Source organism: Sphaeramia orbicularis, chromosome 12, assembly GCF_902148855.1.
Source record: "Sphaeramia orbicularis chromosome 12, fSphaOr1.1, whole genome shotgun sequence".
NCBI lineage: Eukaryota > Metazoa > Chordata > Actinopteri > Kurtiformes > Apogonidae > Sphaeramia > Sphaeramia orbicularis.
This window is the reverse complement of record NC_043968.1, coordinates 26591971-26619963: the sequence shown is the minus strand read 5'-3', so window position 1 is coordinate 26619963 and position 27993 is coordinate 26591971. Positions and strand designations below refer to the sequence as shown.

Here is a 27993-nt window from a genome sequence, read left to right as displayed (position 1 = left end):
TGCTCCACGAGGAAGAAGAGAGGAAATGAAGGTCTTTTCAGCCAGAATGATGGTACACAGGCCGTCATTCATTTAGTACTGCAGCAGTGTGCATCTCCGTTTAGCAGTTGTTTTCCTACAACTGTCTGCCTCCTTGTAATGAATCAGAAGCATTAATGTGCTTTCTATAGGTGCACTCTCACTGACCCTCTTTCACACATATATAGTGAAAGTGTGAAGTTGTGTTTGCCATTTGGTGAGTGGTCCATTTAACAGCATCTGTTGGGATCAGGTGACTGTTGATGTGCTGATCGATGCTCTGCTCTTAGGGTGCTGATATTCTTTCAACAGTTTTCTTTTTTTAAGAAAACTCATCTGCAGAAATGTTTGTGCTTATTGAGTGTTGAACCTCAAAGCAAAGTTATAGCTGCAGACTCAGATACAGATAGCGATTAAGACAGTGAAATATCCCATATTATACAAGGGAAGTGGATTCTGTGTGTCTCAGGTATCATACAAAATCCATACAGAGCTGAGTGCTGCACTTTGGCATACTTATGTATTTTTGGTCAAGGAAGAGACTAGTGAAAACGGCAAGTTGATAGGACCAATATTTTGGGAGATTTTAGTAATTTTCAGAATACAATGACCTCCCTATGGCCAATCACGTTGCTATGCTCAGAATCATAGAATCATCATTGAAGTGGGTTACCTAGCAACAGATAAACAATAGGGCCACGTTGCCATGATGTCAAATTTCATGTGCAGAAATGGACATGCCAGCTGAGAGGTTATTCAACTGAAAATGCCAATGGAATTTACCAAGAAAGTAAAGAAAGTAAAGGAATGAACTGTATCGGAGGATCTAGAACCCGTGGTTCCCCACGGGTCAACGCGCTAGTTTCCAAATATAATTCAACCTCATGAAATTATTAAAATGTGACCTGATTCAAGTCTCTGTTCATCTTACCTGTCTTCAGGTTCAGTGGTCTTCATGGCTCTCTACGGCCCTTAAGCAGGTTAACTACCCCACACAGGCAGACTGACATTGACAGAGAGACAGACAGAAAGAAATCAATGGTTAATTTGCAAGACTGGCATTAAGACTTGCAGAACATTTATGAATTGGTGAGCGTGTGTGAATATTTGTGTGTCTGTGGCACTATGTGTGATACTTAACAGAGATGTAAAGATCCCCCTGCAGTATGTGTACTGTACTGTGTGTGGTTTTTAATTGAATTAGAGTCATTAAAGCACGTCTTTGTCAGTTTTTATCACAGTGGGGTCATTAACATCCATATTACCTTTGCCTCTAATACATAACTGCAAATACACACGCACATTCATACAATATGTAATCTTCTACACATTACATATTACAAATCACCTGCATCATAGTTTCCTTCAACTGCTGTGACTGCACTTTTATCATTTAGTGGTGCATTGAAACAGTAAGCATAATCCTATTGAAAGACATTTGTATTAATCTGAAGGATGATGGGAGTCGAGGGTGAAAGTTGTTGGACCTTTAAAACCACTAACTTGCACACTTCCTCCTCCGTGGAGCACAGACGAGTCCCACGGAGTAATTAGCATCTGTCAGATAAGTTGACAAGCTCGTTAACACGCCGCATCATCCGATACCGTCGCCTTTGTTTGTGTAGGCTTTTGAGAGGAAGTTAGCAGTCTAATTAGCATAATTACGACTGCTGATTTATATGGCTGTAATTAGCAAGCAGATTTCTTCCACACTGTGGTCTGATGGAGATATGCGGCACAGAAAGCAGGAGTGGAGATTCCATAACTGTAGGTCTTACACTTACAGTATGTCAAACAAGCCTGGTTACACACTCACACAAACATTTTGACAACTAAAGTGACTATACAGAGAAATAAAAAAAAAAGAATATATGAATATATTGAACAACCCAGAAACAAACTGGTACTGTTCACAGAAAATCATTTCTCCACCTGTATTTCCTATAGGGTAGTTTCAGAATAATGTACTGCAAACAGTCAAGAGATGAGATCGGTGTTTTTACAGGAAAGCATCCGAATAGCAGCAATATTCCATACATAACAACTGATTATGGAGTGATAAAGGCAGTGTGGAGCAGGAAAAGGTTGATATCTACACCTAAAAAGACACAAAATGACATATTTGATAATAGTTATATAGTAGATATTGTTGACCTAATGTCAAAATCATACAGAGCCCTAATGTCCTAAAAGCTCATATTTTTAGTTTAACTTGATTATTTTGTGCAAGCAAGTTAATTATTATCATTAATGCATCTAAAACCCACTTACCTATGTAAGACTCTGTCAGAGGTAAATGAGTTCAGCATAAAGGAAGACGGTTTTTACACATTAAGGACGGCACCATAGACCTTGCTTGTTCTGCAAATCTGCACTGAAAATTAGCATTCTTCACAATTAACACACTTATACACATATAGCCATATTCATTAAATGAATAAGTGCTTAAAGCTGACTGAATGTGTTAAGGAAAGACAAAAGAGTGAAAAGGCAACACCAGGCATGACCCGTCTGACAACTTGGCCTTAATTACAGCAGACATTCACAGTAGGACAGTGAATTAGTGCAGTTACCTCTCATCAGTACTCCACAACCAGAGGGTCAGTAGATTACCCCACACACACATACTGTACAGACATGTGAAAGCACACACATTACAGGGTGCCGTCAAGCGATCTTAGCAGCGTTCTGGGTGACACAGGGTGAAATCAGGGTCAAAGTTAATCTCGGTGCTAAAACAGCTACTGCAGTAATGTGCCGAGCAGCCTCATCTGGAGACAGGGGGTGTGCTGATGGCACAGCAAGCTAAAATACATTTTGTGTCACAGGCTGAATAATTGAGTCTTTTCATGCTGGCTCATTTATCAAATGTGCTTGTGCTGGAAGCTGAGGGAATTTCCTCCTGGTCAGTCATCAAGACTTGTCCAGTTTATTTTGGTGAAGAGCATATACTGCCCATCTGTCATTTCATCTGACTAAGAAACTGCTGGAAATTTAGAAAGTGGTATGACACACTTCCAACACCACAAGTTCCCTCTTTTTATCTTGTGACCACATGAAAGTGTGTGTATATATGTGTATTTGTACCTCTTTGAAAGTCTGCATTTCACATAAAAAGTGTGGCTTAAAGAAAAATAACAAGAATACCCATTTGTTCATCCAAACTTTGATCTTACTTAAGCTTTTGCATGGCTTTTTTATGATCACAAGTGGACAGCTGTAGAATACATCTTCACATGTGTGTCAAGTGATCATGTGTGATCAGACCTCATTTCCCTGCTCTTTATGTAAATAAACAAACTCAAATTGCCTAAAACATAGCACAAGCCTTCATTTCCTGCAGGCATTTTGGATGCAGGACAAGCTGTCAAGTTTCACGGATTGGCTTTGTAAAGTTTCTTTGTAAATGTATCTCGAATAAAGAAAGCATTAGAAGTGTCAATGATGAATGAAAGGATGTTTAACTAGTTAATGTTAACTTGGAAGAAAATAAATTCACTTTGCTGCTCAGCAGCTACTGGTAATATTTGCAGCAGGACGTTTTCTGCCCATAAGCTGATGTTGGGACTCTACTACAAGGTAATTCTTAAAATTTTCATGCATCTTTGATCACTTCAATTTGACACCAGTGGGTGAATGTGAGGGAGTCACCTGAGTAGGTGTCCTTTGAATGTTGCTCAGGAGAGGTGGCCAGATGTAGCCCAAACCATCTCTGAATGTGGTCTGAGAGACGGGCTCTCAGTGCATCTGCAACATGTCTTGAGTGTGTTCACACCTGTGCTTGAGTTGTCCACTTGTGATCAGATTGCAAAGAACACATGGTAACGAAAGGTCTGAATACAGCCTCCCTTGTGTTCCTCTGGGGCGTCCTGACCCACATGTTGGGAACCACTGCACTATGGAAGCCCCCACAAACCACAATTAGAGGCTACAGAGCATGTATTACAGGATTTATGCTAACTGTTTGACCGTCATAATTTCTTTCTATTCCTTCTGTTGGCTTTACAAATGATTTACCCACCATTACTAACTCAAAATAGCTCTGACAGACTGCATTAGCAAACAGATTATCCTAATTTCACTTAAATTCTAAGCCAAAACTTCACATACTGTAAATACTCCATTCATTTGCTTAAGTGTTACCATGTGTGCATGTGTATGAGCTCAAACTTCCCAGTCAAAGTCTATGTTAGAGTTGCAACCACAGATCCAAATGCACACACACACACACACATACAATCGCGCACACACACGCACACACAATCGCACACACACGCACACACAATCGCACACACAGGTAGCAGCAGCAGCAACTACCTTACTGTAAAAGCATATAGATGCTCACCTAATGTCTAAAGCGGTCAAACAGGATGTGTGTCTTGTGTTTGCCACTGTGTGTGTGTGTGTGTGTGTGTGTGTGTGTGTGTGTTTGCATGGAAGTTCAGGATTGACTACATTAATTAATGCAGTGCAGATGAGTCCCCTTGGAGCTGTCTAATTAGACATTAGCATGGAGATGTAATTACCTGAGAGGGCTCAACACGTTTCACTTAACTACTCTCCCTCCTGCACAACAGACCTACACCATGCAGGTAGGGCTCACACTGCCGGTGCGTGTGTGTGTGTGTGTGTGTGTGTGTGTGTGTGTGTGTGTGTGGGGCACCTAAGTGCACATTGCATGCTCTGTTGTATATGTGTGTGTTTGAGTGCAGGTGTGCATGTCTCTTCACACACATATACAACAGTAAAGTGTGAAGACCTAATTGATTTGCTCCTAAAACGTTCCCTGTTTACTCTTCCACTCCCATCTCTCTCTTTTCATCCCAGTTACTCTTGGTTTTTTGTTTTTTTTTTCACTGTAAGACAGTGTCGTTGGTCATCCTTTTTTCCCTCCTTCACTTTCCATCTTCTTCTAGTTCGGGTCGAAAGTGCATTAGGCCTCTGTGCACAGCGACATGGGTTCGATTCTTGATCAATATCCACCACTCTACTAGCAGACAAAAAAAAGAAGAAAAAAAAGCCTCTTCTCTTCTCTTCAGTCTCCAAAAGCCTCCCTTCCTTTAAGAGAGGAGAAAGCGAGCCCAGATCTGAGAGTTTGTTTGCCAGCGTTGTCATGGCAACCATCTCAGCCAACCTTGACATTGAAGTTGCATTGTCTGGGATCCTGACATTAGATAAATAAATTACACAACCTTTGTTGCAACACACACAAATGCAAAAGACAACAGTTCCACAAAACCCAAACATGAACATAAAAGCATTGCTCACCATGCCATCTGTATGTACCAACAGTCTCAATCATCGACACACACATACATGCAGCCGATACTATACAATTCGCCATCCTCTTTGATAAAAACAGGCTGTTACCAGAGCCCAGAGGAGACTGTCAATAAAATTCGTAACACACAACGGATTGTAAGAACCCTGTGAACTCCAATACAGGCTGGAACACACCTCTCAAAGCACCAGGAAGAAATCTATGTGCCACCGCTAGTATTGTCTTCTTATCTGGGGATGTTTCTGTCCTGTTTCCAATATAGATCAATGGCATTAGCATGTCTGACAGAGACAGAGAGAGACAGAGATGTTTATTGCACATCACAGAGTGGCACATAAGACAAGTGAAAGAAAAGTGTACTGGAAATATTAAATCATCAGTATCAAAATTAACATTAGTGCTTGACGTCATTCAATTCTGAAATAAACTAGAACTCCATGAGAAATATTTATCAGCTTTTAATCTCAGTTGGACCAAATGAACTAAAGCTGTGAATGGATGATGCTCATGTCCACTCTCATTTGTATTTTGTCAGAATTTCGTTGCCTCTTCGAAGCAGCTCAATACACTGTAAGAAATATCACTCCTACCATCACACCAACCTAAAACTATTTTTGTGGGGACTTCCAAAAGAAGTTTTCTCTTTATTTAACCTTTCCTAAGTTATTAATCACTATTTATAATTCTTTTTCTGTGAGAATCAGGCATTTTCCTAAATTACATTTTATACCCTTGTCAATGCTCAGTTGATTGAGTACTTCAGTTAATTCAAAGGTTAATCTGTCAAACTGAAAAAAGTAAAGAATAGGCGATTTTTTTTTTTTTTTCCAGCAAAATATATGATTAACAGAACATAAAAACAAACATGTACAACCACTGTCATCTGTCAAATTACATGCCGTTTACGGGTGAATCAGTGTTGTAGAAGATGACCATGTTTCCACATTCACTATGACTCGTCAAAAGTGATTTATCATTTTAAAACAGTTTGGTAACCAGAGTTATTTCTTTTTTTTTTTTAGATCTTTTAGATATAAAAGTACAGTGCGTCATAGTTTCTGGGCATAATTATCTTTCTGCATATTGTAGGTTAACTGGTTTAACAAAAAATTCTCCCCCTTCCTGGTCTCTGCTTCCGTGTTGTAGGAAACGTACCCTGCATTAGTCTGAGCTGCTTATATGTGTTTTCAGAAAGTTTAGCTTCGAGAAGTAGTTTCACTTTTCCACAATGGAGGAAATAGTGTCAGGTTGTCCATAACTACATTTAATCTTTGTATTACTCCGCCCCCCGAAGGGGAGGCAAGGGGTATTGTTTTTTGTTCAGTTTGTTTGTTTGTTAACACTCTAGCAGCAAAACTATTGGTTGAATTCATACCAAATTGGGTTTATAGATTGCCAGTGACCCAGAATAGATCATTTTGGGAAAAGTAGGTCAAAGTTCAAATTTTTTAAGAAGTTTTAAAATCTTTTTTCTTCTCCCATTTACTTATAATGGGCGAAATCTCAAATGTACAGGGTGGGGAAGCAAAATTTACAATATTTTGAGACAGGGATTGAAAGACAGTGTATGACCAATTAGTTTATTGAAAGTCATGAGAATTTATTTGCCACAAGAAAATTGACATAATAGAAAATGTTTTTATTCTATGTGTCCTCCTTCTTTCTCAATAACTGCCTTCACACGCTTCCTGAAACTTGCGCAAGTGTTCTTCAAATATTCGGGTGACAACTTCTCCCATTCTTCTTTAATAGTATCTTTAAGAAAGTCGACATTGCTGTGTGATGCTCTATTGGTAGCATGTTCTAAAACGCCCCAAATAGCATAATCCAGAGGGTTTAGATCTGGGCTAGAAGGCGGCCATAAACATGATTCCCAAAAATTGCTAAAGTTGGATTAGTTGCTGTTGTCAACAAGTGTTTTGGTGTTCTTGTGTAAGATTTTAACTTCAAATCATATTTTACTGCATTTCTAATGGTCTTGTTGTCTACCTCAAATTCAATTGCCATTTTTCTCATGGATTTGGTTGGATCCTTTAGGATTTTGGATTTGAGAGCTTTAATAAAAGCTTTGGTACGTTTTTTGTTGCTTCCTCCACTTCCAGACTGTCTCGTAATAGTTTTGCTCATAGACATTCTCTTCTTTCCATTATAAACAGTCTTTATGGACACTCCAACTATTTTTGAAATCTCCTTTGGTGTGACGAGTGCATTCAGCAAATCACACACTCTTTGACGTTTGCTTTCCTGATTACTCATATGGGCAAAAGTTTCTGAAAAGGTATGGATAATAGTGTTAGGTATGATTATGACATCAATATATGTTTGGTTTCAAAACAATTGACGTAGTGTCTGCTGAGAAAAGACAACTAAATGTTCATTGTAAATTTTGCTTCCCCACCCTGTATATAAAAACAGCAATTTTGTTTCAATTTACTTCAAACTTGGCACATATATAGAGGAAATTGATATGCTGACATCAGCACACACCTAGGCATGATGACATCAGCTGGATCGAAGCCAAAATAAGCTACAATATGTGCGAGGGGCAGAGTTTGTTGTGCCTGGAACCACTTTTTTTTTTTTTTCTTTTTTTAATTTTAACTCAAAAATACACAAACAGCCACTAGCGACTAAAACCATGTACTGATCTTAAATGTTTAATTACTTCTGATCCACTAATCCTATTAATACATGTAAATAATTGGTGTAAAACACAGTTTTTCATCTTTTCATGGTCATCAGATATGACCCATTTGGACGTTCAGAGGCTCCGTAGCGAACGTGGAAACACCGTCATCTTCTACAACATTGATTCACCAGTAAAACCCATGGAGTTGGATCAATGACAGTGGATGGACACACTGGGTTTATGTTCAGTTAGTGATAGATTTTGTTGAAAAAGTCACTTTTTCTTCAGTCTTCTCTGTTTCTGATATAATAATGAACTTCAATCCGAGCTTCTTTGAACATCTACATGGTCAGTAAATTAAATACAGGAAAATACCTGATTTTAAGTGGAAAATATTCAAAATACATAGGATAATGTTATGATATATGGTGATAAATCACTTAAGAAAGGTTACAGAGAGAGAAAAATTCATTTGGGAACTACCACAAAAGTATCACTGGGTCTTTATGGGTTAAGCTTTGTAATTTTTAAGCTCCTTCAGCTTTAATGTAACAACATATGTCTATGTAAAGTAAGTAAAAGCAGTCGTTGAAGCTGCACATTTGTCCCCTGCAGCCATAGTAGATACGAGCTAAATTCAGTGTTTCTCAGACTCAGAAACACAGGCACTGCAAAACCACAAAATAAATGAAATGCACTAAAGATAAATATTTTGATTTAACACATACAATCATGATAATAAATATATCTACACAAATTTATAGTTGTAAACATAGTATTACTAAGGGACAGAGTGGTTGGGTTGATAAAATTATTAGCCTATATATATAGTACAATTAATCAAATCAGAATATCAGCCTTTGTTTTCATATAATCACAGATAACTGCAAATGAAATGGCCACATTTAAAAGGATTTTGAGTGCTCTAAATGCAGGAAAATAACAAAATTGTGTCCATGTTTTGTATGTAGTGACGCTGAACAGGGAGAGATGGTGTGTAAAACATGTCAAATTAAAGTAGAAAACTGATTTTAAGTCCAATTTTTGTCATTTTTATACTAGTTTTCATTTCTCTGTCTGACTTGACATTTCTATATTTGTTCATACTGTACTATAACAAAGCTAGTAGGCAAAAATTGCAATGGGAGTATTGCCCACAATAATCCTGATATGACTTTTTCAACAAATTGTGCAGCCCTAAACATGATCTATAGTAAATCTGAGTCTAGACAACATTATCCTGTAGTATAGTCACTGAGTATTAAATCACTCTCCAACAGCAGAGCCAGCAGGGCTATCTTGATCAGTTTATTTAGTATCTTGGCATCTGAAAATGGTACTTTCCATTATATCTTTAAAACATAAACAACATGGTGTTACAAATGCCAGATCAGAGTCTACATGGGAAGGACAGCCTACCTTGACTTCACTTATACATATGTCTATCTGAATGCTCTGACCACTCCAGCTTACCTTTGAAAGGCACATCAAGAGATTTATTGTCCTGAACAATCTTCACATCACAAAGGCTTTCACGGCTTTGAGAGACAAGTCTTTTACTAGCCTAGCCTGTACTTAGACATGATCAAAGTGATGTGATGGAGTCAGGAACTGAAAGGTTGAAAAATCTGACTAGTACTTGTTTATAAATAGTATTGTCATTATATAAACAATTAAAATGCTAATTTTGTAGCTGTAAAGGGCTGTGGCCGCCAAGAACTAGGACTATAAAAATAACTAGGAAGTTGTTAAAATTGTCCTAACTCATCTTAATGTTGACACCATGAGTACATAACAATAACATCAGCGGTGAATGATGTTTCAATCACTTTCAGAGTAATTTGATGAGCAGTAAAAACACTAACAACATCAGAACACAGTTGAATTTGTCAGGACATTGTGTTCAAGAGTCATGTTGGCCCTGCACATCACTTGTTACAGCTGATCTTTCTCTTAATAATATGAATATTGAGAATAACAACTCAGCTGGGAGAAGTGGCGAGGCATCCAGGGCGTACCCTGTCTTCAGTCATTGGTAGCCAGGACAGGCTCCAGTACCCCCACAACCCTCTTGAGGATTTAAACAGTTTGGAGAATGAATGAATGAATGAATGAAATCCACAAGACCACACCATCAGTTAAAGAGCAGCCTCAGTTGTGGATCATATTGGCCTTTAAAGAAAAACAGGAGCAGCATTTGTATAAGGGAAAGGGAATGAATAACCCCCTTTTTGCCCTTTCAGTGGTGTGACATTTGTGGATAAGAGGTTAAAACACACATCATCTTAAAGTTTGCATCTGTATCTGACTACAGGTTCCACAGGTGAGCGTACAGTATACAACTGGTGGCACTATGGCTCATCAGTGTGAATGTTCAGTATTGTGTGTGGACACCAATTCACCACAAATTAACACAATAATGAACATGCAATTATTCAAGTTGTTAAGTACAACAATTCCATTTTTCCCAACTGTCCATAAGTCGTTTGGGTCATGATCAAGTGACTAGAAAGTTCTAATTCCACATTGCGGTCTATGCCATTTTAACTGGGGAGAATGCTAATGGAATCATGAAGCAGCTTATCATGTGAATGAGAACAATAATGAGGAGACAAAGCAGAGACAAATCCATTGTAAGTGAGGTGGAATTATGTCGGCTCAGTGGATTATAAAGGCCTTGATCCAGTGGGAGTTGGAAAACATGTCTTCTATTCCCACAAATTTTCACATTCTGGCATACGCACAAATTCATGTGTACACACAGCCCTGTAAATACACATGCTGCACTGTATGTTAGAAATATTAATACACACTAATATCAGAACTCACACACACCAACATAAACCTTGATGTCTACTCGTGCTGGCAGATAATTGAATTAATTCAGCTGAGGAACAACTTCACAGATTAGCGACTTAACTTTTCAATAATAAGAAAAAACTCAGCCACGCGTGATAATTACATTTGTCTCAAATGGGGGCAGCCGTCGAAATGTATCGTGCATTGCCATGCGTCCACAGTTTAACCCACAGGCCCACATGCACACACACACACACACACACACACACACACACACACACACACACACACACACACACACACACACACCTTCTGTAAGTGGCTCAGAGATAAAAATATGTCCTTAGAGTTAGAAAACATGAAATTAAATGATGAAAACACTGCTTCAGCATTTATCCTGAGGACAAATGAGACGTGTTTTAAGCATATGTGTGAAGACATCCACTTTCCTAGACGCTGATTCTATTGTAACATTTATTCTCACTACATGATCATGCCTGTCTTCATAATATTAGTTTGGTAAATGGATGCTCTTGTATAAGAAAAAGAAGGATAAAATCTAAAATTCAATATGGTCTGCGATGTACACCTTGAAAAGACTATATTCTCTTGTTTTCCAGTTTTACATCCTGCAGTAGAGGCACAGCATTTCAGACCATTTAGGTATCTTCTTTTCTCCTTAACATTGTACAATGATGGTTTTATTATTTTTTTCTTATTTCCAACAACTGCTGCCCAGTGGTGGTGTCCACCATCATCAAGAAACACATTACTCAGTGTAATATTACAGTTCATAGATTTATTTTAAATAGTTGTTGGGTGACAGTGGAAGTCTATGGGTATCAAGGCATGTTAGGATTTTGCTGCACAGGAAGTACAGTAGGATACATTTTTTGGCAATAAGACGTGTTTATGGAGTCATAAATCCATAAGGTCTGAATATAATCTGTTCTGCTGTTAAAAATGCATTCTCAGAACGATGGAACAACCTGCTAATTGTGACATATTTACATCCAGTTGCGAAACCACATCGCATGGCTACTTAGAGCAACTGCTAATGATTATTTTCATTGATTTTTTGATTATTCTCTCTATGGATTGTTTGGGGGTTGTTGGCGTTAGTGTTAGGGTGAGGCTTAGGGTTAGGGTTAGGGCTTGTCAGAAAATGCTGAAAAATGCTGACTGCATTTTCTAAAGCTTATGATGTCATTCACAAATGTCTTGTTTGTTCCATAACTACACATACATTCAGTTTACCTTTTATACAGGAGAAAGGAAACCGTTAAACATTAATATTTAAGAAGTTTCAGACAATTTAGATTTTTTTATCCATAAAAACAGATTAGCATTTATTAAAATAGTTCAATTTAATATTCAACTCCTAATCAGTTCATCTGTGCAGGTGGTAAAACAGAGTCATAGGAACAAATCCCTGGGTAGAAGGAGATCAGATGGATATGGCATAAAATCAAACATGTGCACTCAAGCACAAAAGTCCACGGCTCGTGTCTAGGTTAAAACTCATTATTGTTTCTAAGCAGAGTCCGCATATTTGTTACTTTAACTATGATGACAGATATCGTGTTAGAGCCTTTAAGATACTTACAGATAAGAAAAATATCACAGATAAGACATTTAATGTTCATCTCAACCAAGCTGTATTTGTGCCTAAACCTACCAAAACATACACCATGAGATTGTCACAGTCTAATCTAACAGTTGTTACATAATCTAGGGTATTTTGTATCATGTGTCCAGTTTGGTGTACTAGTCCATTGTCATATAAAGGCACTAAGCCCCATATACAGTCACCAGCAATCAGCATATTTTTAGACATGAGCATATGTTGGACATATAGCAAAGAGCACATCTATATACAAAATAAATGACCTTCAAGTAAATTCCTCATCTTTATGAGCTTGTTTCACGCTTGCAAAAATAGCAAAAGTACTTTGACGACCTAATCCTGAGTGGACAACCAGGTAGAGACGGGTGAGAAAGGTGAGATGTGTAGTTCACAGCCCCATGACACTGAATTCTGAAACTGCAAAAACAAGCCATAAAAATTCCAGAGGGTGCATGGAAATCCTAGGCACCCTTCCTCTGGCCCTCCATCACTCTTTCCTCCCCCTTAGAGACTCTCTCAATCTGCTGCCTCCCTCTCCTATTTCTGTCCATTGTCAGTACAAAGCATCCCATTCAGGCCCTGATGACTTCTCTTATGGCAGGCAGCGGTAGACTTAACGGACAATGGCTGTGCGGAAACAAAAGCCAGTTTATTAGGCTGGAGAGTGACCGAGAGACAGACAGACCGACTGAGATAGAGGAGGACAGAGAGAGAGAGAGAGAGAGTGGCACTCTTCGCTCCATTGTGGCTGGACTCACATCTGGTGACCATGTGTGACCGGAGCAGCAGGGCTAATGATGGGCTTCCTGAGGCCAGCTCAATTAGGCCAGGCCTCACTGGACTCCCAGAGAGAGAAACCAGAAAGAGAGATGACTATCGACATGCTGGTTCACCATTTGTATGTGCTTGTGTATGTGAATCACTCTGCGCTACATACAGCCTTCTCCAGCTTGGACGTGCATGTGTGAACTTCACATCCTCTAACGCAGGTTGTGAAGCATTTGTGTGTGCATAAACTCCCACTAGCACACTCCCCAAACACTGTCCTCCCTTTTCTTAAGCCCAAACAACACCTCCCTTCAACACATGTACACAGACATGCATACACACACACCCTCCTCCTGAGTAGGCTAAAACTAACTAACAAGCCGTAAAGCCATTAACGGTTAGGGTGCAGCTTTGATGGCTCAACACAAGATTTCCGACACAGTTAAAACTACATAGGGGGAGAGCAAAAAAGGACGAGAGCCTACAACCATGTCCTCGGGCCTGTGTGTCCATGTCTGCATGTGATGTCTGGTGTGTGTGTTACATTATAGTGTGTACAAGTGAACAGCAAATCAGATGGGTCCCTGTCACAGTACCAACCCTTATTATTTTTGCCTTGCAAACTGCTCACCCTAAAAGACACATACTGAAGAATACAAACCTAATAAACACGAAAGAAAAGCCCATCTGTCTGTGTTAATAAAAGGCTTTAGTGGGGAAAATTTAATGCCAATTCTTCTCATAATCACGTGTTACTGGTCAGATGTGTATAATTAGTATTGCATAAGAAATTGAACAAACAAGAACTGGGGCCATTTGAGGCTTTCGGTTTTAGCACAAGGGCAGAAACATACAGTAATATTAGATTAATGTTTTAGAAACAATACTAGTCTGTGTCCTTCATCAGCAACAGGACATAGCACGAACATGAAGCTTTGTCATATTCAAGGGTTTTGTTCTGGAAACCTTGTTATAATGGAAAATTTATTTAATGTTTGAAGACACAAGGACACAATATTACAAATTAATTACCCCAAAATGAATTAATGAATGTAGTAAACTTAATTGATTAAACTAAACTTTATCAAGTCGTGCAATAGCTACAGCTATTGCAAGGTTTGAGTAGTCGTCCTTGTTTGACCCAAGAAAAGGAACAAAATTTGGAAAACAAAACAAATTACCAGGGAATCATGCTGATTTGATTTAGCATAATCATGGTGCCTCATCATTTACCAAATATGAATGAAATTTGCTTCTATACAGAGCAGATCCTCATTTAACTCCCTGAATGGATTATCACTTGACCTTTTTACTTCTGTGATCGCAAGATCAGTCACCAATACAGGTTAAGGCAAAATCTTTAAAGCCATGCATTTTGCACAGTGAACTTTGGTGATAATATGATTATTTTTTCTTTTATAGCTAAAGCTATTAATTTGTTGCAGATGATTGTTTGGGGATCATGTCTTCTTTGAGCGTCTATAACAATTATTGCTACAATCAGGACATGCCTTGATGCATGACAGAAAATTAATTATTGAGATGTTTATCAGTCTCTGTGGAATGATTGTAAAAGATGGGCAGGTTAAAAGAATCCTTGTTGAAAATGCTTTGGACAACAGGGCTTAAAACGGCAGAACAGACTCACTAACCCATGTTTGTTGTTGAAAAACTGGGTTTGATCAGTGAAGATGAACTGAACCCAGAGACACTCACTCTAACCTCTCTCTCAAACAGTAAATCAATGGTAGTCAACTGGAGTGTTCGATCCCATCCATTTTCTTTTGTGTTGCTTTAGAGATGGTTTCCGTGGTTACATGAGGTCTGTCTTCACAGGGGAAGTTTGAGCTGGGGAATCACAGGTTTCAGTCCGACCATCAGCGCATCACGAAAAGCCCCTTTCAAAGTTGATCATCACATGCTAGTCTGGTTCGTTTCTACAGGTGGCTTCTTGTTTTCATCGCTTTGATCAGTCATTATATTTGTGTGTGTAATTAGATTTTAACAGTCCGTTTTAACTCAAGACATCAGTGACAAACAACATAATTTACAAAAAAAAACAACAAAACTTTTATTCAAAAGGTAAATAAATGTATAGCATTTAAAAAGCATAAAACACCAGACATAAGACTACAAATACATCCAGACATAACATTTGGCAAAGCTGGAAGGGAATGTAAATTAAATTAGCTCAAAGTGTCATATCTAATTCTGATTTATTTGATATAGCAAATAGGGCTTAAACTATTAGTTGATTTAACAATTTGTTAAACAACAGAAATACACATTAAGAGATAATTGATAAATCATTTAAGACATTTATCAAACCAATATACCTGATGAGAGACCTGCTTGTCTGTTTTATTTTCTTGGCTGTTTGTGAGACAAAACAAGATGTGTCATCAAGATTTTGCTCTAGGAATATACATTTCTGAGGTTTCTGAAGTGTTTATGCAAGAAAATGTAATTCTCTGGACTAACAAAACAGCCTTAATGACAGCTTTCATTAGATTCAGGTCTTCATTTTGTCCTAAAAAAGATGTTTGAATTGTAACTTAGAATTAGAATTCTTAGAATTAAAATTACATTTATGGACATATGGACAGGAAACAGATATGTTTTCAACCTGGATTTAAAAAATGTTTTTAACTTGGATCAAATTTCACCAAAGTCAATACATCTAAGAGGGGACTTTATAGTCCTTAAACACATCACAGATTCACTATGAGCCTTAACCATTCGCTGATGTATGAACTAGTACTATTAGGACTTTAAAATCTATTCTGACACCAACTGAAAGCCAGTGAAAAGATTTTAGAACTACTGTATTGTGATATAACTCTCAGCAGCTGTTTAATTCTCTTTGGAAGTCCAGATACAACACCACTACAATGATCGACTTTACTTGAGATAAAGGCATGGATGAGCTTCTCTGGGTCTTCTGCGACACAACACTCTTAATCCTGTTCATATTTTTAAGTTGGTAGAAAGCCGATTTGGTGATTGGTTTGACATGACTGATGGAGGTCAGACCTGAGTCCATTAACACCTCAAGGTTTTAAACCTGGTCTTTGGTTTTTAAAGGTGTTTCCTAATGCTAAACTTTTTCTTTTTTTTCCCCCCTCTTCAAAATTATCTTGGTTTTGTATTTATTTAATTGAAGAAAAATTTGGCTCACTGAACCATTTATTTACTCAGTTGGTTCTGTTGAGCTGCAGTATCTGGTGACAGAGATGCATATCTGCATATCTGTAATAATCAATGGTGGAGTTCTGTACAATTTGACTCAAAGGGAGCATATAAGACAGAACAGAAGATATCCATGAACAGAACCCTGGAGGATTCCCCGGAACATAGCCACTCAGATTTATCACTGCCTATGGTAACAATACTTATTTTGTGTAAACACTTAAGCATGTGGTCGCCCTTTGAAAGCTAATATAATTATGAGATGGTCCATTTTTTTCTGTAGCACTTGGCACAGCATTGATATCACCCCTTCACATGTGGCAAAGCAGCTTTTGTTGGTCACCAACAACAAATCACACCACCTATTAAAGGTGGGGTGTGAGATGGTTTCCTGGAGCATTTTTTACTATATTGCTTAAAATCCCCTTCACACCCTGATTACAACCAATTAATTAAATGCTCTAACACAAAAATACAAAATTTTAGTCACCTGTGGAACAGACAGGACTGAGAAAACACCATCCAATCATTCTGAGTGCCCCATCGAAATGATTGAACAGTGATATGTCTATCAAACTCAACTGCCATTTGTCCCTCCCCCCTCTGCGTGTACCCCTCTTCGTGCATGAATAGTACATTCTCAAAGGCTTGAAGCGCTTGTACAGAAAACAAAGCCAGAGCCAGAGCTTGGCTATATTACTTATAATAGGATGGAAAGTTCACCAGCAAACTGTTTGTCACTAACATAAATCACTAGGAAATGTAACGTTAGTCAGATCGGTATGAACTGGGGCTGTTCTATAAGAGCGGGAGTGTTGGAGGAGTCTGAATGAGGTATGCATGGATCGGGGCCGGAGCCGACAATGGAGCCGGAGCCGGAGCCGGAGCCGGGTTCGTACGGGGACGGAGCCGGCGCATTGTTGCTTTGCAGCGCTCGTGAACCCTCGGGAACAAGTATTGTGCGAGCAGGTACTCTGGAGGCGTGGCTTCAGGCAGATGTCTGAAGAAAGGGGTTTGGACTTTTGAATTGCATATTTTCAAAATGTAGTTTGCTCAAACCGTTTCTCTAAGATCTCGTACCCCACCTTTAACAGACTACATCAGCAGACCGCTAGCTTCTACCCTCAGTCACTTTCCACTGCCTCCACAGGAAACAAGCCATTAAGAGATGATAGCACACTAAACAATGCCTGTCATTTCTCTGTACAAGGACCACCTGGCCCCGTCCACCACAAACGCAATACAGTTCACCCTCATCTGAGTCCATTTGGTAGGCAGTTTGAGCCAAAGTGTGCCAGAGTAACTTCATACATCTATTCTCTCTCTCCTCTCTGCCTTTGCTTCGACAGAACAAAGCTTGTTAACCTTGAGCTGTGAAATAGCTTTCTGTTGGTGTCTGAGGAGATATTAGGAAGGTGATTAAGTGAGATTGATGGTACTTTAATTCCCTGACAAAAATAATGGCTCCTTCCTGTTGTTTAATCTTCAATCTTCATTACATGTGGGAGAGTGTGGTGTTCAGCCAAAGGAAGGCCGTGCTAACAAAGGACGGCATCAAGGATGGTGTATTTACATGTTTAATCAAAATGAATTGTAATTGAATGTCCAAAGGAAGGCCTAGGAATGCAGTGAATTGTGAGAAAAAAATATTTTTCAGAGATTTGAAGGTAATTCTTTTTGAAAAATTACTTCCTTTTTTATTTTTTTTAACTCAGTGCAATTGACTGCAATGTAGCCACAGAGTAAATAGAAATACAATTGTGAAAGTCTCACTGGCATATGTTGTGATTTTCATTTGATTTGTCCAGACTTATGGATTTATTTTGTTACCATGACCTTCAGGCACAGGAAACACTTTCTATAATCAAGTTAAAACCAACAAGTTTCCTATTCTTCACTCAAGAAGATTGTTGTCAAAAGACTGCAGTCGTTTACATTTCCCCAAAATACAGTTTGACCACAAAGTTTACTTTTTATTGTGCGCATGGATTTATAACCTAATTAGGGTATGATGAGAAGGTCGCATCACGGCAGGAAAGTTGCCTTCTTGTGTAAAACAAAAGTTAGCTTTTCAAAAGGTGCAGGTTCAATTCTTTCTCGTGCTGTGTTGAAGTGTCCTTGAGCAAACCAATGAAGCACTTCCATTTTCCACAGGCGCTGTTCCAAAGCTGACTCTGCTGCTGACCTCTGTGTGGAGAGTGCAGATAAAATTCCTCCTTTGGGTGATCAATACCGTAAAATAAAAAAACTAAAAAAAACAAAAAAAACAAAAACAGATAGACGTAGCCTCTGCTATCCGCTCCTACTGTACCGGGAGGTCAGAACACAGGGTCAGCTGAAGAGCAGCAGTGTCGGAGCTGACAGGGATTCAGTGTCTTGCTCAAGGACACTTCAGCAGAAAGGACGCTTTCAGAGATGGAGGCATTGGCCGGGATTTTTCAGTTCAAGGTTCAAGAGCCCTTACTCACTACAACAACCCGCTGCTCTAAAAGAATTTGAATAAATAATCAAATTCTCCAGTATTAAAGGACAGATTTTACAGATATGTTGTATGCTATTTGCAAAATGCAAGGTCTTACATTTATGATGAAAAATTCATTGAGATTACTACCATCTGAAAAAACAAATACTGTTTACTGAAATATAATCAAGTAAATACTTTCATACTATCATTTGAAGGTTTCAGAGCATACACAATTTTGTCTTTGTGTCTGTCAACAGTACAGTTAAAATGTAAAAAAAAAAAAAAAATTGCATATGCTTAAACTATAAACATAACATATATCAAAGCCAAGTGTGTGCAAATAAACGCTACCATTAACAAGTTCTTTTTTGTAGATGACCCTGAATAAAACGCACACACACACTATCTCACACATACACAAAAAACAAGCGAAAAAGCTTTCACTTTCTCAGTTTTGTTCCCTGTTAACACCCTTTGTGTACTTTTCCTGTATTTTTTTTTTCTTCTTTTTCAGTAACATTCAGCTTGTTTTCTATAGCAGCCTAATGATTGACTGCAAAGAGATGGACTGTCAATGCAACAAACGGTACATGCAGATGAAAGGGGTCCTGCCGAGTCACACTGACATTTTGACACTGTATCTGTGCATGTATAAGCAAGCCAGTTTACGTCCACATGTGGGTGTGTGTGTTTGTGCATAAATACACATGTGATGAATTGACTGTTGTCGTGTCTATAGCTGTCCCTCTGTACAATAGGGACAACAGCAGCAACAGGAACAATCCTTTTAATCTAGTGCATCTAGTGCGGCTTCTCAGTCTGATGTCGGACTGCATGAAGAAAGGTCAAAGAGGGCTCGGCTTGGGTGGGTGGGTGGAACAAACAGCTGGGATTTGCTCTCTCTCTCTGTCTCCCTCTCTCTCAGTGTGGCTTCAAGGTCTGCTTTGGCGTACAGTTACAGTTAGCCATCAAAGGAAGCCCAAACTTCTAAGTTCACTAATAGAGTTGTGTGTGTGCGTACTCAGGGTTTCGGTACACAAAAAAAAAAAAAAAGGAATTACAGAGGGTTTTTACAACTTCCTAATAAGTTCGCCAGGAGAAAAGTTGACCAACTTGCCTTAGGTTCATCCCATCTGTCACTCTCAACTTCCCCTTTCTGTTTCTTCTTTCTCTATTTATCTTTTTTTCCTGTCATATCAGCAGTTCATAGGATAACTGCCTGTCTGACCATTAAACAATCAGTTCTCCTTCCAAATTAGTGTTGAACACATGCCTACAAAGTAGTGCTACATGCTGCTTAACCTAGCCTGTCCTCCTTAGCTGAATACAGCTCATCAGCAAGAGACATGGGTGGAAAAAAGAGGGAGATGCAAAGAAAGAGAGAAAGTGAAGGAGAATAGAGCAGGAGGAGAAGGAGGGAGGAGGAAGGGGGTCAGCGGAGGTAGAAAAGATTAGATGAATGCAGGCCCTGTTCCTTCCCACTGTCTCAAACAAGGCCTGGGTAAACAGGAAGTACAGCTGTGCTCTCTGTCTCTGAGACTCTTGTCTTTTCCACTCGTTCTTTTTTCTTTTACCTCCTGCACCTCCTTACCTCCCTCCTCAGCCTGTCCAAAAATAAAGTGCCTTCCTCTTCTACTTATAAAAACACAGATACAGTTACATTTACCTTTTCTGCTGTGCCAACCTGTCAGAGTAATAATGGAAATAATGGAGCACGCAGCAACAAACAAATGAAATCCAGAATATCTCACTGGCTTCTTGTCACATCGCAAAGAGTCATGATAGTTGGCAATCTGGACACGCAGTTCCCCTCAGCGGGCCCTAATCCCCCTATTTCTTTAAGAGAGAGAGGGAGTAGAGAGGAGGAGAAAGGAGGCATTGTGGCTCGAGACAGTGCAGTAAAAAGAGGAGCGTACAGTACCAAATTGAGGTCGCAGCAAGACAATGGCTGCCCTTCACTGGCTCATTCACACACGGTCTCCACACAGCTCTATCAAATGCCTCTTTCTTTTCTTCTTCCCCTCCTCTGTTCTGTTCTTTCTCTTTCTTTCTCTCACGTCCGCCTTTTCTTCTCCTCATCACAGAGGGATGGGGGATAATGAAACCCCGGCTCACCCAGGCTGTTCTGGGGCCCGTTTCAGAGAAGAGGAGCTCTCTCTCTCTCTCTCTCCCCCCAATGGCTACCTTCTCATCTTTTCTTCACAATGCCCTACACCAGCTCCACCCACTGCTTTTGTTTTGGAGGGAGAATGAATAGTTCAACAGGAAGTGGTTTGTTTTGCAGCAGGACTTGTCATTTTGTTTTAAGAAAGTTCATCATCCTTTTTGTGAAACTTTAAGTTAAGGGATACACCGAGTTATCTGACAGCTGATGAACCTGGACCCGAACCTTAACAGTATACAGAAATCTGAGGAGAAACATCCTGTTCATCAGCTTACAACAAATATTCATCAACATATTACACCGCACCTAAATGTCCAGTTTGTTAATAATTATTCCAGCATAAAATGTGTCAAGATTAGTGAGTCTGTGTTAGTCTTACTGGAGGACTTCACACTACTGCTGTGCGTTCAGAGTAGAGTGCATATACAGTGTGATCAACTGTGCATAGATTTGTTAAATGACAATTCCAATAAAGTTGGAATCTATTCAAGAAAGATGAAATCTTCAAAGTTGGTGTTAGCCAATAAGTAAAGTTTATTGTTACCGTAGATCGATTAATTTCCTCTGACTCTGCCCAGAGAATATGATCTCTTGTCTGTGTGCTTTGGTTCTTGTTGTTGTCTTGGTAACCATGCAGCCACATAAAGCTTGTTTCATGCCAAATTTTGGGAAATCAAGCTGTGGATCTGGCCAAACCTTCTGACTTGCCAGAAATTCAATTCACTGTCCGAAAGTCAGATCACTGAGTGGGTCAAGTTTTCGAACATAAAAAAAAAATCTGCTTGATAAGTTTACTCAGTTATTTAACACTTTGTGTATAATTATAGAAGACTAATAAGTGGATTAGAATTACTTGTATTGCTCCAGGTAGGACTTATCATACCAAAGTAAACACACATATCACATATCTACAGGGTGGGGAAGCAAAATTTACAATATTTTGAGGCAGGGATTGAAAGACAGTGTATGACCAATTAGTTTATTGAAAGTCATGAGAATTTATTTGCCACAAGAAAATTGACATAATAGAAAATGTTTTTATTCTATGTGTCCTCCTTCTTTCTCAATAACTGCCTTCACACGCTTCCTGAAACTTGCGCAAGTGTTCCTCAAATATTCGGGTGACAACTTCTCCCATTCTTCTTTAATAGTATCTTCCAGACTTTCTCATAATAGTTTTGCTCATAGTCATTCTCTTCTTTACATTATAAACAGTCTTTATGGACACTCCAACTATTTTTGAAATCTCCTTTGGTGTGACGAGTGCATTCAGCAAATCACACACTCTTTCACGTTTGCTTTCCTGATTACTCATATGGACAAAAGTTTCTGAAAAGGTATGGATAATAGTGTTAGGTATGATTATGACATCAATATATGTTTGGTTTCAAAACAATTGACGTAGTGCCTGCTGAGAAAAAACAACTAAATGTTCATTGTAAATTTTGCTTCCCCACCCTGTATGTATATTCATTATGTGTTTGATAATGTGGGGTTTATTCTGTGATCTCACTTTGCATTAGCTTTACTTACCATGTGCAATAACTTACATTTTATATGAGCTCCTTGGCAGTGAAATAATAATGTTCATCATTTATGATATCTGTAAAATAAGGGCTGTCAGTGTGTCATTTACAATCTCTTCAGATAGAAAAGAGGCTTCTCCGTCACAGGTGTTGCTAGAGGAGTCCAAGCTGTAATAATATTCATGACATGCCAATACCACGATCAAACTCGTCTCCTACACTGAATGTACAATATCTTAATACTTAATGTACAGTTAAATTGTTTCACAGAAACAACATCTTTGTATCCTGTTCACATGTATTTGGACTAACTGTCGACAACTTCATTCTAACAAAGAGCTAGCTCTGTTTTTGTAAAGAATACACAAATGTTCTATTCACTAAGTCCACGTATCATACAGACTTCTTATAAGAAGAAAAACCCATAAACAGTAAAATATGTTCAGCTTGAATAGATTCTAGGAATTCACTGTTTCACACGCGGACAAAACTCTCTGCAGCGAAACAAGTTAATAAGTGAAGAGGGCACAACCACCTTCAGGCTACTTGGGTCACAAAGGCTGATGATCCACAAACCTAATTTGGCTTGGCAAACCTAATCGTTCAGAATTGATCCACTACAGACTCTACTGGAGGCCTTTAACCAGTTTATTGCGAGACAAGGGGGGAACAGGGATTGGCATTGTTATTCAAACTACAGAAAAATTGTTGTCTTCCAATCGCATTTCAGCAAAGGGATGTCAGTTGCCCACAGGGTTGAGCGCGTGATGATGCTAAGGTGACCATTATTGCCCTAGTGGAAAGGATTGCTCTGGTGTTTCTGTGATGGTCAAGTGCTCTTCAGTGCAAGGCAATCATATCTCATCACATTCACATACAATGATACAGTGATGCACAGTTACATACCCAAATCATAATAAAATAGTATATATCACATATGGAGACTGAGAAGGGGAGAAGAGACACCATGGTGCTTACAATAAATACTAATGGATTATCATCAGTCAAAGCTTTTCTATTAACATCAAAAAACAAAATATTCATTATTTTCAGATTTTTGTAAAATGACAACTGCATTATTAGGAACAGTGCAACCTTAAATGTACCAAAAGGGATTTTTCAAGAACATGAACTATACTTTCTTGAAAGCAAAGTACACAAAAGAAGAAAAAAAATCCCACACTCAATGTTTCTTTAGCTTTTTCAGCCTTTAGCTTTGATTATAGGACATGTTTGCTGTGGCACTGTTTATGCAATCACACAACAAGAGCCTCAGCATTTATTTCTGTCCAGAGTTAATTTTAGGCTGAGATCTTGTACTGATGATGGAGAGTCAGACCACTGTATAAACCATCTTCTCCAGCTCATTCCAAACATTCTCAATGGAGTTCAGGTCTGGACTCTGTAGTGGTCAATCCATTTGTGAAAATGATGTCTCATGCTCCTGAACCACTCTTTCCTAAGAGCGATGAGGTTGATGAATCTGGGCATTGTCTGGTGTTTCTGCTCTACAGTAAACTGATGGTTGTTTAAGGAGTGAGAAGCTACTTGCTGTGTAAGTTAGTGTTAAAGAACTTGTTACAGATGAAACATATTCATCTCCGGAATATTCTTCCAAAGATTAGGATCTTTTTGGCCAGGTTGTGATGGTAAAATTTATCACTTACATTTGTAAACAGACCAGGTCAAACTCCCTCTGTAGTTAGTCATGAAAATAACACACCAGTGTGAGCTGAGCAAGTAATAGAGTGAATGGAGAGATTTAGTACCAACAGCAAGAAAAAAAGCTGTGAAATAGAAAAATAAAGCATATTCTGGTTGATTTCACAGCCATTTTGCTCTAAAACACATACACTCACCCACACCATCACACAACTCTATGGAAATGTACTAGAGGGAAACACAAATAAGAGTACACACATTGCCGTTTCTTCTTCTCCTACTCCTTGCTCTGTGGTTAACAAGGACTAAGGTGTCTATAAGTATGTGCTTTGCCCAAAGTCTTGTCTCCTAGTCCCACTAATGCCTGAGACACTAGCCCCTTTTCCAAAGCAATCTGTTCTGGGAATATTTCACCTTTATTCCGGAATGACGTCTGTGTAAATGAAATGGTGGATCATTTGGTCCCACCTCTGTCACAGCTCTGTAACGCCTCTGGAGGTAGTAACAGAGCTGTGATAAAGGTGGAATCATGATTCCGGAATGTTATCAAAAAGGAACACCTCGTGTTCCGCAACCAAGGTGTTGTTTTGATGACGTATTGCGTGTGTGACCCCTGCACCAGGGGAATTTAAAAATGAGCGTAGGCTGTGTACAGTAAACAAACATATCAACGTGACCAGAAAGATGTCGAACTGGAGAGACGCCGAGATCCACGAGCTGTTGCCACTTCGGTTGGAGGACTCCATCCATGCTAACATTTGTAGAATGGTGAGTCTGGAGAGGTTAGCAACACCGCTATGCTCAGGCTATTTCTGACGCTCAAGTTATACATCACACTATACGCTGCACTTCGTCACCGCCTATTTGATTCTGGAAAGCGGGTCCACTGTGTAAAAGTCCAAGCTGTCTCACCTCTGTTACTCCTTTGTCTTGGCTGTGAAAGTCAGTCAGTGGTGGCAAAAAGGTGGAATCACCGTCTCACCTTTTTTCTGGGATCTCTGTGTAAAAGTGGCTACTGTCTCTGTCACCTCTGTGTGGCGACTGTCTTTCTTCATTGTTCCACGCTGCTTCCATGTCTCTTCACACCAGCTGCATGCTTCTGTTGCTACTGTCTGCCCTTAAGTTTCCCATTGATATAAAATCAGTTGGGTTCATTACACAATATATTAAATTTTAGTCAAGAGCAGTCACAGGAGTTTCATTCATCGACAGAACAGAAAGAGAAAGAAAAAAAAGGCTGTGTTTTTAATGTCTGTGATACATTTGGACATTGTCTTAACTTTGAAACTATACTATAACATGTCAGTTATGGAAAATGTTGCCAGTGTTATGTTCATCTTTCTATTTCTGCAACAAAACACTTACCTCACCTCAAGTATTCTAGTTTATAAATAATACGCTGTTCTGCAATGCTTGACACATGCCTAACACATACCTCTCACACAGCCTTTGTGGCTGCATTAATGTGTTAACAATGGCACAGAAATGACAGTCATCTGGTAACTTGACGGCCACACTTGTGAGAGATAAATATGTAATAGTAGTGAAGTGATAAGCACATTTGTTATTATATTGTTCCACACATGCTCAGTGAGGTTGAGATCACAGCCAAACATCCACATTTCTGGGAAAAAGAAACATCCCAAATACAGCAAAACAAGAGAAAAATAGAAAATAAAGGCACAGACCCAGTTTAATTACAGGTAAATACACCACTGCACACTGACGGAGGAGAAGAAGTTGATTTAGTTTTTATATAGTTTTTTTTTAGGAAAAGACAATTTTGCCTTTAAATCTACTGTTTTCTAGGTGCTAGCCATTGCTTGAATATGCCACTTGAATTATGCTTAATTTCATGCTAACAATCAATTTGTCAAAAAAGTTTTCTAATCATTAATAAATGAATTTTTAAAAAATGCTTTGCAGTCCTCAATTTTGAAAAATGTGACAGCTGCTGCCGATGTGAATTGCTGTAAAGGTTGATATTAAGTGGGGCACCACTCAATGCCGTGTGGTTATTGTACTGTCAAGTCTTTGCCATTTGCTGCTCAAACAACACATGCAATCTACAATTGCCAGCCTGGAAACAGGGAAAACATAAGACAGCTAGCTGACAGATAGCACAAAGCAGACAACAGGTGGACAGGCAGGCAGACACGGTGCTAATAGAGCTGATTGTGGACGCAGTTAGATAGGTGACATCCAGCGGTTCACAGGAAGCAGACAGCAGGTCTGACCTTCCAATCTTACATATAGCACCGCCACTCTTATGCTATAATTACCTGTCACACTGTTAGCTGTTGTGTGTCTGTGTTTTGGAGGGAAGGGGTGTGGTAGGAGAAAGCTCTTGCACTTGACCCTACATGCAACACAACCCTGTGTTTCCCATAAATTACATGAAAAAGGCTAGAATATGTGCACACCTTCTGAAGATCCTGACTCCCCAGGCCCTCTCCCTTTGTGGCTCTCTGTAATTACCCATGGACCATTGTGTTCTGCCTGCGCAGCACTCAGGGAAATGTGGGATTGATACGCACTCAGTGACCTCTCTGATTGGGGTTAACAGCAGCCTCATTTGCATGTGGAGATGGCACTTTCATTAGCTACAGTAACAAGACCTCAGGTGCAGAGCACACATACCTGCACATCTGAACACACATTAAACACATGGCAGCAGCAGAGAGCACAGGGTAAATGGTTTAACCTTTCAAAAGACACAAGGTGCTCGATTTTGGTTTGGGTTTTGTTCCTTTTGTCTTTTGGTGTGTATGAAAAATATCATTGTACATGTCAGTACAGCTGAACTTTCACAAGACAAAATATCCCCCAAAATTCTCATTGACAGATAAAACAGTGAGAGCTGGTAACAAAACAAGACTCTAAAAGGAACACCTCTCATTCCACAACCAAGGTGTGACGTTTTGATGACGTATTGCATGTGCAACCCCTGTGATGGGGGGGATTTAAAAATAAGCGCAGGCCGTATACAGTAAACAAACATCAACGTGACCAGGAAGATGTCAAACTGGGGAGATGCCGAGATCCACGAGCTTTTGTCACTTTGGGCGGAGGACTCCATCCATGCTAACATTTGTGGAACACTGAAAGATGGGCCGACTCTGGAGAGGTTAGCAGCACCACTATGCTCGGGGTATTTATGACGAGCAACTTATACGTCACACTATACGCTGCGTCACTGCTCCCTTGATTCAGGAACGCAGGTCCCCTGTATAAAAGTCCAGCCTGTCTCATCTCTGTTACTCCTTTGGCTTGACTGTAGAAATTAGTCAATGGTGGCAAAAAGGTGGGATCATCATCTCACCTTTTTTCTGGGATCTCTGTTTAAAAGTGTCTATTGTATAACACGTGCACAGGGTAAAATACCAAAATTTGAAAAAAAAATACCTGCGTTCTCTGTCCAAACCAAGACTAAATACAAAGGTGGATGACCCTATTCTGTGTCATGTTACTGGAAAATGGCCTCATCTCACTGAAGAAATACATAGGATAATCACGCTGAAAATAAACCAAAAGTTAATTCTTTCACTTGTAGTTATGGTTTCATTTTCACTGCTGGATTTGCTATTTTGAAGCCAAGCAGGAAAACCAGGCAGGAAAGACTGACATCATCTCAGATTGCTTGTCTTGAGGCCTCTGTGTCTCTTAACACAAGTACTACTGATGCACTTAATGGTACTTTGCACCTTGGCTGTTTTCTAAGCACATTTGCACTCTTTACATATTGTCATTACCTTGTTCTGTGTCAAATTTCCCTTACATGAACAATAAAGACTTTCAGTTTGGAACAGCTAAATATTTTTGCAAAAACTGTCTTAGGCCTGAACTTCTTTGCTGTATGTAAGCTG

At 39.2% G+C, this 27993-nt stretch overlaps 1 protein-coding gene across 1 annotated transcript in view; it reads right to left on the bottom strand.

Annotated features, from left to right (window-relative positions):
- sox5 (SRY-box transcription factor 5) overlaps positions 1-27993 on the bottom strand; it is a 208446-nt gene that overhangs the window by 108875 nt on the left and 71578 nt on the right. The window contains 1 exon segment of the mRNA XM_030149442.1: positions 950-1021. Within this exon segment, the coding sequence (XP_030005302.1) occupies positions 950-975 (26 nt within the window). The 5' untranslated portion in view covers positions 976-1021.